This window comes from Thunnus thynnus, chromosome 1 (assembly GCF_963924715.1).
Source record: "Thunnus thynnus chromosome 1, fThuThy2.1, whole genome shotgun sequence".
NCBI lineage: Eukaryota > Metazoa > Chordata > Actinopteri > Scombriformes > Scombridae > Thunnus > Thunnus thynnus.
The window spans coordinates 27,379,670-27,396,381 of NC_089517.1; the positions used below are offsets into that span (position 1 = coordinate 27,379,670).

The 16,712-nt window shown below is 41.5% G+C and overlaps 1 protein-coding gene across 1 annotated transcript in view; it reads right to left on the minus strand.

Moving 5' to 3' along the window:
- atosa (atos homolog A) overlaps nucleotides 1–16,712 on the minus strand; it is a 32,593-nt gene that overhangs the window by 7,262 nt on the left and 8,619 nt on the right. The window contains exons 2-4 of the mRNA XM_067593984.1: nucleotides 1,652–1,836; nucleotides 970–1,166; nucleotides 140–265 (exon numbers count right to left, since the gene is read on the minus strand). Coding sequence (XP_067450085.1) covers nucleotides 140–265; nucleotides 970–1,166; nucleotides 1,652–1,836 — 508 coding nt within the window. The remainder of the gene's footprint in view (nucleotides 1–139; nucleotides 266–969; nucleotides 1,167–1,651; nucleotides 1,837–16,712) is intronic.

Here is a 16,712-nt window from a genome sequence, read left to right on the forward strand (position 1 = left end):
AATTCAAATCTTGTATATAATATGAATTCGAAAATAACCTAACTTTAGCTTTAGTAGCTTTAATAATCTCTCCCCACAGCTTCAGTGGAAAGCCTTCAGCCCACCAGTGTCAAAGTCTTGAGTGAGTGTTATGTCTGACCTGTACAGGATGTTTCTGGGGACGATGCCATGGGAGGCGCTGAGCCAGGCGCTGAGCTGGGAGAAGAAGACGTAAGATCGAACGGCCAACAGCAGGGTCTTCTCCTCGATGAAACGATCACCGCTTCTATTAAAAACACAGTTAAAAGAGGTGGAAATGTGCCAGTATGTCAGGTTAATGGAAAACAGTTCACAGATGTGTGTTACCAGCTTCTACATATGTGAGTAGAGAAGTGGGCCAATTTCTCAGGCTAATTAACCCTCTGATTGCGAAGCCACTTATCTGGGTTTTCATTTTTTGTTTTAATATGCATGATTATTTTATTTAATAATGATAATTTCAGCAACCTTCACATCATAACTCCGAATGAAGCAATATACGACCACAGTATACACAGTAAACAAAGACAAAGAAAACAAACTTGTGCTGTATCTTACAAGTGTTTTGTTAGCAGTGGTATTGAAGAATAAGGATCATACCATCCTCTAAACAGACCGAAGTGACATTTGCAAGTACGTTTACATGCTGTTTAATGTGCTGCAGCTAATTAGCCTTCCCCGGCAAATATTTGTTTGGTGGCTTGTTCAACAAGCAGGACAAGAGGTGTGTTCATGTTTGTTAGATAAGACACTTTAGCAGGAAAGCTAATGTGTGTTGCTCAGAGTCTGTGGCTCTTGTGTTGTGTAGCAGGATGCCGTCTGGCTCAACTTAATTTAATGTGGACAGTCTCCTTTGTATTTATATAGTTGTATGGTGCATCTTATGTAAACTGACAAATGTGCACAATTTAAAATAATAAGATTGTGTGTGTGCTTGTGTGTCGGCCTTACTGTCTGGGAACTGGCTGCAGGGTCCATCTCTCCAGCAGCAGAGCATCTTGTTTGATGACCGGGTCACTGATGGGGTCACTCGGCGGGCACTCATCCCCATAGCAACAGTCTGGCAGTAGCATGACCTCGATCATGATGGGGATGCTGTTCCTCCAAAGAAGGATCACCTCCGAACGGGTTCGCCGTGCCTGCCGACACTGGACACACACACACACACACACACACACAGACAAAGGTGAAGAGTTAGTGTTCATTAGTGAATGTCAACACCAGGACCTTAAAATCTGGGGGCAAAGCAGATGGGACCCAAAAGAGTGTCACTTAGGGCTGAATTTCACAGTGAGGGCTGCATATTCTCACTTTACAATATTACAAACCTTTCCACCTTGGAAGTTTACTGTGTATATGCTATTGTATATGCAGCTGTTGCGGTGACACAGTAATATACAGAGCTGCCAGTTCATTAGGTACAGCTCTGTAAAACTATAATTATCACTTACAAACAACATGAAAAAATATGTATCCCATTCAAAAAGTGGGCCTCACTTAACACTCGTGACTAGAATGACACAGATGTAGCAGAAACAAGCTTGAGTACACTGAGAAGAGAGGCAGTAACAATGCTCTGAGGTTACAAAAACATGCAAAGCTGTGTACATAGACGTGTGTGTACGTGTGCTACCTGGGGCAGTTTGTCGCTGCACTCATGCTTGTGAAGAGGTGGCATGGCCGACTGGGCTGGTGGACAATGCATCCCCTCGGTTCTGCCCTTCACAGAATATTCTGGTGTCCTTCCCTCTGTGATGAGCAAGGTCAGGAACACCAGGAACTCCTCCGCGTCATACTCGAAAAACTCCTCTGTTGCATCTAAACAAGGCAGAGAAACAGAGGATCAACATTTAAAACCACTTCACATCTAGAGAGAAAACAAGGAACCAATTGGAGGAAAACTTGTATTTAAAGTAGCTATTAGTCCGTTCCGTGATAGATGCTTAGGGCAATAAAAGTAAAATGAGAAAGCAGACTGATAAGCACATGAATGTATGTATGGCTTATGTTAGCCCCTTTTATACAGCCTGTTCAAGGTGGGAATGTTGCACTGCTATTCTGCCTCACCATTCTGTATAAAATGTACGAATTGAGCCATTAAGCCAGCAGAAGAGGTAGTCACATTGCCGAATCAATGTCTGTGTAAAAGGGAGAGCCAGCATGCCGGGACAGTCACGCTAGACACAGACGATACTGCGGGATCGCTGTTTAAAAGGGGCTATTGACATGGCTATTTAACTGAAGGCTTGTTTAACTATAAGGCTTATTTAGAGAGGGGTGTGGGGGAAGACAGCAGATGATGTAACTTTTCCAGTTTGGCTGCTTCAAAAGGAATATAATTAGACCTTCCATGTCAGCTGGGCAAAGGGGTGAAGCCACACACTCTCTTAGGCTGCATTCACACCATATCCAGCAATCCGGTACTACAACGCAAGAAGCAACAATGGTGGGGGCGTGTTGTTTGAGATACTGGTGAAACAATAAAATACGATCCAGGAAGTCAAGTTGGAATTAAAGATTAGTGCATTTAAGGACTTATCAGAAGCCAAAACACTATGCAGCAGTTCGTAAAACTCACAGACAGGATTTTACAACTCTGGAAAGTTTTCACAGCGGCAACTGTTTTATCTTTCGTCATGATGATCACAGGGTAAACAGCTGACAATGGCATTCATGTCACAAAGTAATCCACCAGGAAAATGTGCTTGTATGTATGTGATTGACATCGGGTTGCATTTCGGTAAAAGTTGAGTCCGGTTCAACTTCTTGCCAGACTCCCAGCCTTATACAGTAAACACACACACACAAACAAACAAACAAACATAGGCAGGACTGACGGTGACATCATTCACACTCATTGGCAAAACATTTACAAACAAAAGATAAACCAGATAAATGAGGAGAGTTACAAGATATAAATAATAGGGTTGTGCTGCTCCAACCGGTGCTCCACCAATGTTGCCAAAGTAGTGTCGGGTGGGGCTGAGTAGCTCGGAAACCTTTCCCCTTTCAGGAATAAGCTACTCCCCTCTGAATCTGTTCAAATGAACAACTATACAGAAAAAGAAAGACTACAGACAAGGAATACTCAGCTGGCTATCACATTCAAATTATTGCTCATGCTGAGCCACTTTGTTGTACTCTATTATTCACAATAACCTTATTTTATTGCAATTTTTTACGAGGGCCAAGAAGTTGAAGATGTTGTATATTGGGCGGTAAATCACCACAAGCTGCGGCTCACAGGTTCGTCCCCTGCCACAACAAAATTAACAAAGTCTTGCTCTGTTTGTGTTGTAATTGAAGCTCAGATCTAAAGCTGGGTATTTTTAGAAGAGGGTTGAAGAGCCCGTCTTAGCTCTCTATATCCTGTACTCCTCCAGAGAAAACTCCCAGAATCCCGCAGGAGGTCAGCTGATACGGAGCAGCTCTGAGAATTGCAGATTTCTTTCTTTCCAACACACAAGCAAACAAACTGGCTTTAAGAAACTGCCTACCTATAACCTCGAAATGCCTGAATACATCTGTAAGCTACAACCTACTGCTGCCATTTTTAAAATCAGAGTCAAAACAAGAATGAGGTCAAAATTAGGTGGATATTCTTCATGTTTTTCTCATTCTGAGGACGTCAGGTCCTCATAAGGATAGAAGTAAAAGTAACACACATACACACACACCCTGTCCTCCTCCCATCAGAGCCAAGCTGGCTGGAACAGAGTCCCTCTCAGCTGGCTCTGCAGACGTGTGAGCAAAGAGCTGCTGCTGGATGCATGTGTGTGTGGGTGCGCGTGCGTGCGTGTGAGTGTGTGCGCGTATCGCAGTCTGCCAGCCAGTCACGCACATTCCTCCCAGGGAACTCCTCCTACATGCCTTTGAGCTGCTGCTGCACGTGGAGAGAGGCGCAGTCCAACACAAAACATGAGGGAGGGAGGGAGGGGTCTGTTAGCCAGCTGTAGGCTGAATAAGCGCAGGGTGAAAGAGATGGAGAGGGAGAAGGAGGCTATATTCAGGGACAATCTCCTTTTCTTTATATGCTGGAATTGGAAAAGGTTTGAACAAAGGCAGCAAGAGACCAACGGCGAGAGAGCAAAAGAAAGCAAGAGACAGGGGAAAGGAAGAAACATATGACAAAGGTCAAGACTGAAGGTCACCGAGTCCATCGCCTACACCTTTACAGGAGGTTGCTTGGACGTACTGGATATACGGTTGGACCTGGAAAAGGCTCCAGAGCCTGGTGCTATTAGGGGATTTGGGCTAAAGGTGACGCTCCATGAAGGAGGCAAGGAGCAAAAGAGAAAGGAAGCATAGATGGATGAAGGGAATTGAGAGAGTGATGAAGAGGACAGGAGAAAAAAAAAAAGGGGGTGGTGGGATACCCCCGCCTCAAACACACACACAAAGTCCCAATCATGAGTGCACAGTGGGTGTCAGATTACCATTTTCTAGGAAAGGCAAACCCAGGAACGCACACACACACACACCCCTAAAGCACACGTGAAAAACTTGCATGGCCACCAACATATAAAGACACAGTGACGCACAAATCCCTTGAAAACATACAAACATACCCACACAGCAACACACATGCACGTGTGTGCTGCGGAACAAAGGACTAGTGATGGAGGCTTTGGTTAAGGGGCCCAGCCTGCATACGCATAGATGAGAGCTGTCATTCTTTAGGGCGTCGTGCCTGAATAGAATAGACCTACACACACACACACACACACACACACACACACACACACACACACACACACACAAAGAAACATAGCTTAAATAGATGCTGGGAGGTGATCAGGATGCAGAACAACACAAAAAAGCAGAGTAGCAGGAAAGCTCCCACAGGCATGAAAGGAGAAGAGAACATACCAGCGGTACATGCGATGGAAGTGGAAAAGGTTTAGCAACATTGGTCAGAACTAAGACCAAGTTTTGTCCTTTTTCAACAACTTCACACTTTACAAAAACACAAGAATTCTGATTGGAGTATCTAGAAAAACCAGAAGAATCTGTTTTGGCCTAAAGCGGGAGTCAAATCACCTCTCTTTGTCATGTTTTTGATCCTGCCTTTGGGACAAATGGTTAATATCATTTGGGAATTTCTGTAACAATCCACATTGTTTACCAATCATTAAGCCTTACAAGCAGGGTTCAATGTTCAATCCTGCCTTTTTCTCCCCCTCCTCGCCCTCTCTTTCCCACTGAAACGTGATCAAAACTGTCTCTTTAAAATGTGGAACCTGCCTTTCATCAGTTTAAATGTGTAGTTTTTTTTAAATTAAACATGTGCCTGTGAGACATCTTTCCATTGTCTCTCCTTGTTTTTGAGTTTTCTTGGTTTTTAAAATCAAACCTGTGTGTAAACCGCATTGTTCCCTTTGCCTTCAGTCTGCAGTCTTAGAGAAGTGCCATAGCAACTACTAACACTGCTGGAGAAATGCAAACAGAAAACATTTCAATCATGAAAACTTAATCAGGTCCACTGTTTAAATAAGAAGCTTTGCTGATGCACTTTCCTGCACTTTTACGGACCTGAAGCGAAAATACATAACGCACAATGGAACACTGATCTTTCTCTCTTCCATATGCGTGTGACCTCTCCTCCACCAATCTCGTGTGATGTGAATTATGTAACAGGTCGGATTTAGATTCAGGCTTCTTATTAGTAGACCTGTAACCGCCTGCCACCAAGCACAGCTGGAGTCCCGCCTACAGATCGGCTGGTTTGGCCCGTACACGCAAGCACACACACACACACACACACACACACACACCTCTCGGCTGTCTCCATGTCCTCGGGCCAGCAGATCAGTACAGAGTCATGTGGGATGGAAAAAGGCCTCCAGGACACGAGCAGAGGGGTCAGCCTCAATAGCCAACACCATATTCAGAGTAAACACACCACGGTACACACTGATACACACTTTGACATGATTCATCATTACCTAAGGCCTTTCAGAGAGGCAAATGAACAAGGCAAACATGTCAGTGCCTGGGCAAAACAGTCTTGTATGACTTGTCCGTATGTTTCCTCTTGGTGTTGTGTCTCTGCACCAATATGTTAAAAAAAAAAAAAAAAATCAGGGAGATAAGACTTGATCCAATTTTTACATCCTGAACACGGCAGTGTTTCTATTTTAACTGAGACAGATGGGAAGATAAACAGGAAAGTGAGAGACAGACACACACCAGATTCAGAAAGGCTGACCCATTAAATCGGTGCACTGTGGCCACACTTTCATTGCATGTTTGGCCCTCTTTCTATGGCAAAAGCTGCTCTGCTCTCTACACGCACACGCGCACACACACACACACACAAATATTGACACACTCACTCACAGCTAATTTAAATGCTGTGTAAGTACCCATATGGCAAAAAAACCACTCCCATCCTCCTCTGCTCTAATGGAGGAGGGGCCGAAGTGCTGTACTCTATATGTGTCATCTGTTTATGATCATGTTTCATTCAAATGAGCACTGCCAGAGTCTCGCCAGTGTTTCCTCATCAGCACCGTTGTTGCGTGTGCATTGGGGGACTGGAGACAGAAGCCAGTGGCAGATCAGAAAAGAGAGCCACAGATCAAAGTCTGAGCAGGAACACAACACTGATGAGCTCACCTATAACGGGGCTACTGGCTATCAAAGGCTGAGTGTTTTACACACACATACACACATACACACACACACACAATATGAGATAATATACTGCAGGGGAGAAGAGGCTTACATCAGAGGGAGAGAGACAGAAGCTCTACACAGATATTGGAGGAGACAGAGGAGTAGTTTAAAAGGGCAGATATGAAACACGCACCGTTAGTTCAAAAGGCAGACAGGAAGTCATATTAATGTTCATTTAATGATCTGTCAAGTGCAATCATTGCAAAAAAAAAAAAAAAAAGTGAATAGGCTGAGTTGATGTAAACATCTAAGCTTTCTGAATGCCCAAACCCACCCACGAGAAAAATAGTCAGTTAAGAAATGACAAGTTGTTATCATTCTAAATAAATAAATTGGCAATACCAAGGCCTCACATGACCTATCTGGCAGATTGTGGTAGACAAATATTTTTCAGATGATATTTTAGAATGTCAAAAGGCACCTCTGACCTGTTGTACCGTGAGACTTGAACAAATCGTGACTTGGCTGTGCTTTAGGTGAGCGTGACACATCTTTTGCAATGCTGAGAAAAAGTTATTAATCAAAGCCCTGCTAAGTGAACTGCTACATTAAAATACCCAAGTCTGATATTTAAAATAACTGAAATGTGGGAGAAAAAAAATTAAAGAATGGCTAAAGTAGTGGAGTTCAGTGTGTTCATTTGAACCAGAAAAAAGCAGTGACTGCTTTTTTTCTGGTTCAAATCCACACACTGGCTGTGAAAGTAAATGAATAACTCTGTTGAGGTTCTCCTGAGCAAAGCATTTAAGCCTTAACTGCCCCAGTGGGGCTCAGTCCATTTTCTAAAGATGAATTAATAATAAAAACTAAGAGAATAAAGCTCTGTATAACTGGACCAATTCCTCAATGAAAAATAACCCCCGCAAGGAGACCAGAGGACTTTAAGATTTCTGAGACTTAAAACATGGTTTTGGTCTCCATATTCAAAATCTTTTGAGGTCTTTTGCTGATATGATGTTTTAAGGACCCACAGATTCAAGATAAGCAGTCAGCCGGGAAGCTGTGTGTTAAGGGCATTACCAGGCAGCTTTAGTGCAGCAGTTGCAGCAGTCTGTTGAGCTTGCTGAGGTGTGTCGGTTTAACACACAATCATATCTAGCTCTTTCTGACTGTGAAGGTTCAACGAATTTCTCATTCCCATCAGGTACAGGACCAGATGTCCTTGATGGCAAACAAACCAAAGTAAAAGCTTTTTCCTGTGTTTGCACCTTTAGTCACTCTGTGTAAGAGTGCTAAATGCATGAAATATAAATGCAGAGGAAATTGTGATGCAGTGATGACATGAGATGACCTTGAATCATGCAGATGTAGATGGACTTTAGTAAATGTACGGTATATATACACACTAAGGCTGCGAGACATGGGAATTGAAATTTTAAAATCACATCTCTATGCAATTATATTCAAAGATTCTGCCACATTTGCATTCGTAGGTAGCATCCAACAAAGCGCTCCTTATTTCTCCCCAACATCAACAACTGACAAGACTCGGACTGTGCATAGGTGGAGAGAGCAGAAACAGAAAACTCTGCAAGGCTCAAGAGAGTTACAGAGGCAATACTTCTATAATCAAACTAAGAAAAGTGAGACTAAATCATACTATCAGTTCTGAGTTGGTAAATAGTGATTCTCAAATGATCAGGAATAGGGTTTTACATCATTATTCTCATTTTAATTGAAAAACACATTAAAATGAATATGGTATGATTTTTGCATGGATCTGTAGCAAACAAACATGTTTTCTTAAGTCTGTAGAATATGATGTGTAGGCCAGCACATCTCTGCACGACGATATTTCATTTAAAATGCTATGTTGACACACATTTCGCCTTTAACAACTATTGTGTCCCCTGTGATTTGAAAATTGCATTAGGCAATATTGTGTTTTGATAAAATTTCAATTAATTGTTCAGCACCTAATCAGGAATCATGCAGCCCTAACATACACACACGCACACAAACACACGTACATACACACAGCTGCACTTCTATAATGAATATACACAGGCAGAATGGGAGATTACACTGACAGTTCCTCCATGCTAAATCTCCTTACTGCAGCCCCCGGTGAGATAAATATAGACACAACTTGGTAGCTCGCATTTTCTGTTTCTCTCTCTCTCTCTGATTTCAAAGTGTAGGTTCCTACAATGAACTATTTGATGACTTTGTGATGTGTGTCTGCAGGAAGCACCCGTGTTAAAAAGGGCTAATGCTGTGAATGCCTGAAGTCGTACACTATGGCAATGACAAATCATACTTGCAAGATTGAGAAAAGTTTTTACAGCCATAAGTTATATGCTTGAATGCTGCCACATCAGCCATACTGCTGCAAATAAAAGAATTATTTTAAATCACTGTGTGACTTGATTATTGATACCTGAAAGACGGGCTCCCCTGTGGCAATCCCAAGACTAAAGCACATAGCCGGTTTCAAAGATATCACATGCACTGGCAGCAAAGCAGGTGGAAGATTTGAAGTGTCAGCAGCTCTGGCAACTGCATTTTCCCCACCACGGGAATTGTTTGCAATGCCGTCTTTTCTGTTCCATGGCCAGTTCTGCAGCCTGACCGTCTATATTTGGAGACCAGCTGGTCTCACTGCAAGACCGACTAAACTGTATCTCTGTTCCCTATACATCTGAAGAGTACAACTCCTAGCTTTTACTTTTCTTTAGGTATGTTTTCCTTACCAACTCTTTATTCCTGTGAGCACAACAAGTGTGGAGTTCCAAACATACTGTGTGCCTTGAAATATGCAAAACAGTAAAAACATAGAGGCCTAAAGAGGAGCTACGTCAGAGCGAGCAGTCTGTCCCTCATTATGCATATTCTCTGTATATGTCAAAATGTAGTATTTTGTAACACAATCTGGTAAATACAGAGCACCTAAACCTCAGCGTTCTGTGTATTTACTGCCATAATGTCATCAGCTATTCAGAACCTGTTATGCTTACATAACATTACCATGCGAGGCAGCTGGATTCAGATTGCGAGAATCCATCTTGTCAGGCTTCAAGTTATGTGCTTGTAGCCGAACCACCAATCAGCGTCCTAGAACTGGCGGCTATGGCCGTGGTTTATGTGTGACGACAGCGACAAGCGACAGACAGTGATAGACAGACGGTTCATCCAATCACCTGCCAAATATTTCTTTTTCTTTTCCAAACAGTTTCAAACAAACAACCATCCAGTGTATCAGGTTATACGTAACATTGTTCGAAGGAATTCTGACTAACTGCTTCACCAGCCAGTGTTCCACTTTCAACATGGTGTTTACAGCTTTTACAGAAAGTGCAAATTTCTGATAGTTCATAGGCGGATGAATTCTGTTTTTTAACAATGCTTTTTCTGGTCTTGTTCTATTTCTCATAATGATGTTGAATGGTTGCACGAACCAAATCAGCCTTCATTTCTGACAAGAGGCCAAAGAGAAGTCTTGTGGTGTCTATTTTTGTGGTCAGTTGTCTAGCAGCGTTGTTATGACTTCAAGCATGTTGACAATATTTAGACAGGCACAGGTTTGGACAACTGAATTAACCTCAATTAGGTGCAGCTGATACTTGTTTAGCCGGTAGATGGTTACCGGCTCAAAGTAGGAAGCCTAAATTGGGTTTTACCTGAACAATTTAATTGTTTTCACATTCTAGATTGATTGAAATTTGAGCATTGCTATGAAGGTAATAGGGAATATATTCAATCATTTATGTTTACCAACCATGTTTCAGTGAAGTCAAATAAACCATCCACTCATGAAATGCACCTACTGGAGGCGTTTTCAATATTGCTAAATACACTTCCTCTAAAAAGAGAAACCGCAACATGTTTTCAGACACAATCAACTACGCACGTCTGTAGCAACGCACAACAGCTTTTCCTTTTAAAGTCCCAACATAAAAAGGAAGTGTTGCTGCAAAACAAAAGAGGATACATGGCCTCAGTCATTTCTCTACAGGATGACTGACCTGGGACTAGTGGAGAACAGTGATCAACGATCACAACAGTTGACCAGCGGAGAAAGGGAGAAGAAAAAAAAAAAAAGGGCAAGTGTTACCAAGGCAACGGAGACATTGTGTTAAACATTCCCGTCACGGTGATTGAAGAGTGTGTGTGGGAATGAGCTGCACCAATATGCGTCTTTGTATGTGACAGTGAGCGGCAGCTTGACAAGAAAATGTTTGAAGATAATTAATGCGCCTGTTGTTGCGCTCTGTGAGTGATGAACACTGGGTATAAACAACCTATGATTGTTTCTGTGTCCGCTGTGCTCTGACTGTGCACTATGTTCTTGCATTGTACACCGAGATTGTCTGTTAAGCTGTTTACGTGATCATATTCTCTCTGTGTAGGTGCACATGTTATCCTGACTTTGTCTGAGTGTTTATGTCACACAGTATCTTGCATCTGTCCCTAACCCGCAGAGCTTTTGTTCTCACTCTCTGTGGTGAAACAGCAGAGGATGGCTGCTAAACTTCACTTGTAATAACAGGGTTATAACATGAATAACACGTCACTGCCAGCTCACTTTTCCTGTTTTTGTCTGCCTTGTGTTACAACATTCAAAAACAGTGGAAGTGGTGGTGAAGTCTGCCAAGAAACTGGCATAAAGAACGGTGAGGATCATTAGTAAAGAAGAGCCAGGTTCAATTTGATGTGCTGAAATTCAACACATTACATTTGGTTTAAATTACAGCTATCACACTGGGTGAGTGGTATTTTAAATTCCACTACTAAGTTGACAACCAGTAGACTTAACCAGTACACTCTGGGCTTTGTTTGCAAACTACTACTTAGTACCGGAAAGTTTTTTTTATAGTCTGGGTTTCCAATATGTTGTTTTAGCCTTAGATTCTGTCTTTGTCAAAACTTTTCCAGCTTCCTCCCACTTGATTTAATGAGATGGTTCTTCAAAACTATGGACTCAGGATCTGTGACATGTGTGTGTGTGTGTCCCTCTCTCTCCCACTCTGCAACACAAAGGGGCAGATTCACAGCACACATAGCAACAAGCCCTGATTGGCTGAGGAGCGTTAGTACAGTTCCAGCTGAGGAGAACCCTTCTTCTGTTTAGTGAACTCAGCTGCCATTATTCTCCCACTGCCAACAAACAAACAAACACACTCGACCCAGACTGTCACACCACCTTGCCCTTGCTCTCACACCCATTATTGTCAGCCATAAACAGAGCTGTTGTTTAGCAGCTGAGAAACTCACATACTACAGAAGTCACATGGTAAACAAGCTCTGAGCCACTGGAAAAAACTTTTCATCATGAGGCGTGAGCACTTAACAGACAACTCATCTCAGCTGATGTGGAAAAAATCATTTGTAAGGTTTTCTTTAACTGAAGGCCTGGTTTATATCTAATTATTTAGCAGCTATGAACCAAGGAATACTTCTTTCTTTTCCATACACCTTGCTAGGAGATGAAGTTTTACCAGAAGACAATTTAATATATATTTTTTGGCTCAAAAGCTCATTCCTATGGCTAAAATTAAAGTGACAGATGAAACTCAAAACCGATAGAAAACCATAGACTGACCTATATTTTGAAAACAGAGTAGCTGAATTTAAAAATGACTTGCTCTGCGTGTTAATCTGTCATTAGGCCACTGAGCAAAACATGATATATTTTCTAATGTATGTAAGTATTAGTAGGTCATCCAGTTTAAACTCACACTTACGGCAGTAAACCTTATTTTGAGTACATTCACATAAATCCCCTTGAAATCACTTGCTTGCGTTGCTAATCTTCATTACAGTTAGGTCAGGACTGTATGATGAAAGAACCAGCAACAATAGTCCCCTATCAGGGTTAGGTAACCATGGGCTGAAAGAGTGCCAAGAATCTGCAGGATTTCACTGCAACTACATACCATGCCAGCTGATTTCAAGTATTAGCACACCTTTAATCAGACAGGAGGAACTGAGAAAAAAAAAAAAAAAAATCAGCTGATGTTATCTTTGAATGTCGCAAAAAACCTGCATACTCTACCAGCCAGATACTGACCACTAAAATATTCATTCAAATCTCAAACTGGCTGGGACATGCCAGGTTAGGAATGAGATACAGTATGCTCTCTTCATCTTCAACAACCATAGCAACTGAAGTCCTTGAGCAAGGTACTTAAATCCCCTATTATTCAGATGAGTTGCTCAGTGGCTCAACTGGGCAGCTTTCAGGTGTGAATGCGAATGGCTGAGTAAATGTCAAGCAGAGTGTAGCTGAAATAAGTGATATATGTTGTAAACTCCCCTATGGATTACAACATATCCCTAAAAGCAGGCAGGCAAGAGTGCACAAACACAAAAATTACAGTGAGGTAGGTGTACTTGTGGCTGAGAAGAATCTCCTTTTCTCCTTCATCTTTCCTGAAATACCAGATCTTCAGAGCAGTGACCTACGGTTTGTTGAGCCCTCCGAAGTGCCCTTTGTGACCTAGGCCTCTCCGCTTGCACATATTGTAGCTGGCCCCCCCTAAGCTCCTTTTATTCAGGCAAGAGTGGCCCTTTGCAAATTCATTGTCTAACTAATACAGGTTATGTAACGTGGAGTGGAGTGACTACAGCAGTACTGGACAAGATGGGAAAAGTGCAAATTACTGAGCCCCACATCCAACTATCATGTGGACAACATGATCTAGAAAAAAAAGACAAATGACTGAAAATGTGAGAGATGAATTTTATTCTCCAAAACAATGTTTTGGTAATTACTCTTCATTTCTTCCATGTAGGTCACTTGAGTAAGCTGTGTCCATATATGTGGTCTCCTTGACCAATCCCTCTCTCATCTAATGGCAACATCTGACACCAAATCTTTACTATAGCAGTTTAAATTTCAGCAAGCTGACTGCTGGTGGGTGCAGAACACTAGGGCAGTAGGACAAACCAGCCTCTCTCTGAAACCAGAGCCACCCTGTCCAACAAGATTGCACAAGCCTTTGACCTCTCCTGTGCTAACGATGCCAGCTTCTAGAAAGGGGGGTCCGTGTTGAGCAACCGGAGCGGCGTAGCTCTGCGGGCCATGTGAAAAGTGTGTCAGTTGTGGCACAGAAATATTGAGGTGGCTAGTGACTGGAATGAACCGCTTCGGACAAAGAAGTACAAGGCCGAAGTCTGGACGTGACTGGAAAAACCTGCCTCACCTTGCTGGCTTTACTGAATGATTAATCTGCCATGAAGGACACAAATAGCTGTTGCTTCTCTCCTTGTGGTTGCTTCTCACTTCTCACTTCTCTTTGTTTAACTTATATTTAGAAAGTAGAGCTACAACTAACAATTATTTTCATTATTGATTAATCTGCCGGTTACTTTCCAGATTAATTGATTTGTCCATATCAGAAAATAGTGAAACGTGTACATTATAATTTCTATGGTGACATCTTCAAATGCCTTGTTTGTCCGATCAAAAGTCCAAAATCCAAAAAAAATAGAGTTCACTATCATTCATGACACAGAACAGCTTCAAATCACTTCAACATTTGAGAGCTGCAGCCAGCAAATGTTTGACAAACGATTGTTCAATTATCAAAAGAGTTGCCTATTAATTTTCTGTTCATCAACTAATCGCTGCAGCTCTAATTTAAAGCCTTCTTTTTGTGAAACTCAAAATTACAGTTCCTTGTCCTCTAATTCAGCAACAGCATTCATTAAAAGTATGCCACCGCATAATAAGTAAAAAGCCAACCAGTGAAAAATCAGCTGAGCAAAGGGGAAAAAAGAACATTAACCCTGTTAAACAGGACAGACCGACTGTCAGCTGGTTTGGGGAGAGGATGAGGCAATACTGGGGGGGTGATAGTCGAATCATCTCACTCAATATTTGAGGACAGTTGCTGGCCTTAAAGAGATGAGATGAGACAATGGAGAAAAGGAAAGGGGATAGCTGTGATGAGTCTCAAATTAACTTAAGCTCACACTGTTGTTAATAAGCAATGTGCTTGACGCCTCCACAATGAGCCCTCAAGGTGCTCTCCATTATCAGAGACTGTGAGTGTGAGCGATAGTGCATGTGTAACCATGTAGCTATTACTTTGAAAGAATGGTTCACATTAGGGAAAGATCAATTATGGCATTAAAGATATTTAACGGCCTATATTAGATTTCTCCTGATTAATTAATGTTAGTGATAACCCCTAGTGTGAATGCACACATTTAAAAGTCATAGTCAAACAACATGTCTTATAGTCTTTTACCTAATTATCTTTTTGGCTTATGCTCATACTGATATCAAACAGTTAAATCCCAAACAATCTATTATGACCTTTTAGTACTAGCACACAACAGCGTATTGTCAGCATGAAAACACTGACACAGTTGTGTGAAAAGTGAACCTGATTTAAGTGCTGGTTTACATAACACTCTTGCAACCAAAGATGTGTGGTGTCTGGTAACAGACGTTAAAACCTGAAGAGCCAATCTGCACTGTGAATCAATATTAGGGGTGTAACAGTACTGGATGTTCAGTATGCAAACAAATATTATCCAATTAGTCTATTTGACATTAACATTAACAAGGTGTGGGAAATACTGACATCTGATACAGAACTAGCTTTTTATTTCTTAATTATTCATTAGTTATTGTGCTCTAGTGATTCTGAGCGCTAGCTTAGGATGTTTTTAGCTCTTCAACCTCCCTGACCACCTGTATGAGTTAAACATTTTTACTTTCATCAAAGGAGTGCCATTCTTGACAAGTACTTTCTATGACTCGGGAGCAACAGCAGGAGTCATGACTATGTGCTGCTCCTCAGCAACTGTGAAGCATCACATGAGCTGAAATACACAGAATTTGTCGTTAACATCTAAAATGTTGCTCTAGTAAATATACATCATGTTTAGCTTACAATAGAAACTGTATCCAAAAAGTAAATAGAAGGCAAAAAATGCAAAATTCACTCCAAAGTTGACTCATCAGCCAAACTTGAAATCAAACAAAGGACCGTGTCACATGTGCATTACTTAAGACTTTATGTGGTTTCACACATTTGCAAAAATACATGTGTGTTTAATGCTTGAGGCAGATGACTACAAACACTCAGGTAACGCCCAAAAATCTGTAAAGTTTCAATGATTAGTCAATTAATCAATAGTAGATCAACAGAAAATTATTCACCAACCATCTTTTCATTTGATTAATCAGTTTGAGTCACTTTTTAAAGTGAGCAAGGCCAAGATTCTCTGATCCCAGTGACTCAAATGTGAATATTTCCTGGTTTTCTTAGTCAGAAAAGACTAAGACTGGGTAGTTAACTGAGTATTTTGGGGTTTTGGACTGTTGGTCAGACAAAACAATACATCTGCAAATTTCATCTTGAGCTTTTAGAAACTGTCATGGACATTTTTCGTCATTATCACATTTTATAGATCAAACAACTTATCAATTGATCAAGAAAATAATCGACAGATTAATTGCTAAGGAACAGAATTGTTAGTTGCAGTCCTGGAAACTAGCCTTATGCTACAGGCTCACTTTTTCTCAATTCAATGCATTGTGTGAGAAACGCATGCCAACACCAATATATCTGAAACATGTCTATCAAGCAATCGATATAAGTATACTGATAAATCTGCCAGTCCTTACTATCACCTATTCATTCTTGTGTTTAGCAAGTCAGCCTAGCTCTATTTCTGTTAATATGTTTTACAGCTAAACCTCAACAGCGGGGCCAGCCCTATCAACGCGAAAGTGACTGACTGAGTGACACCCCAATGGTGTAACTTCATCGGTTGGCCGAGTGTCGCCACTTCCTGTGTCTGTTGTTTCAGCCCTCTACGTTTACATACGCGGTCCAGCCATATACTAGGGTTTGACCTGGTCTTGTTGTCTATATATTATGAGCAGATAGCAGAGGTGGGGGTGTTAAGTGTTGTGGTGTTATATATAAGTCAATGTGATGTGACTCACAGGAGCATGGGAAGATAGAAAAAAGAAAAGAAGACCAGTGAAGCGAGGAGAGGTAGAGCTATAGTAGTATAGTATATTGTATAAAGTATATTCACTTGAAGGTCAGAGA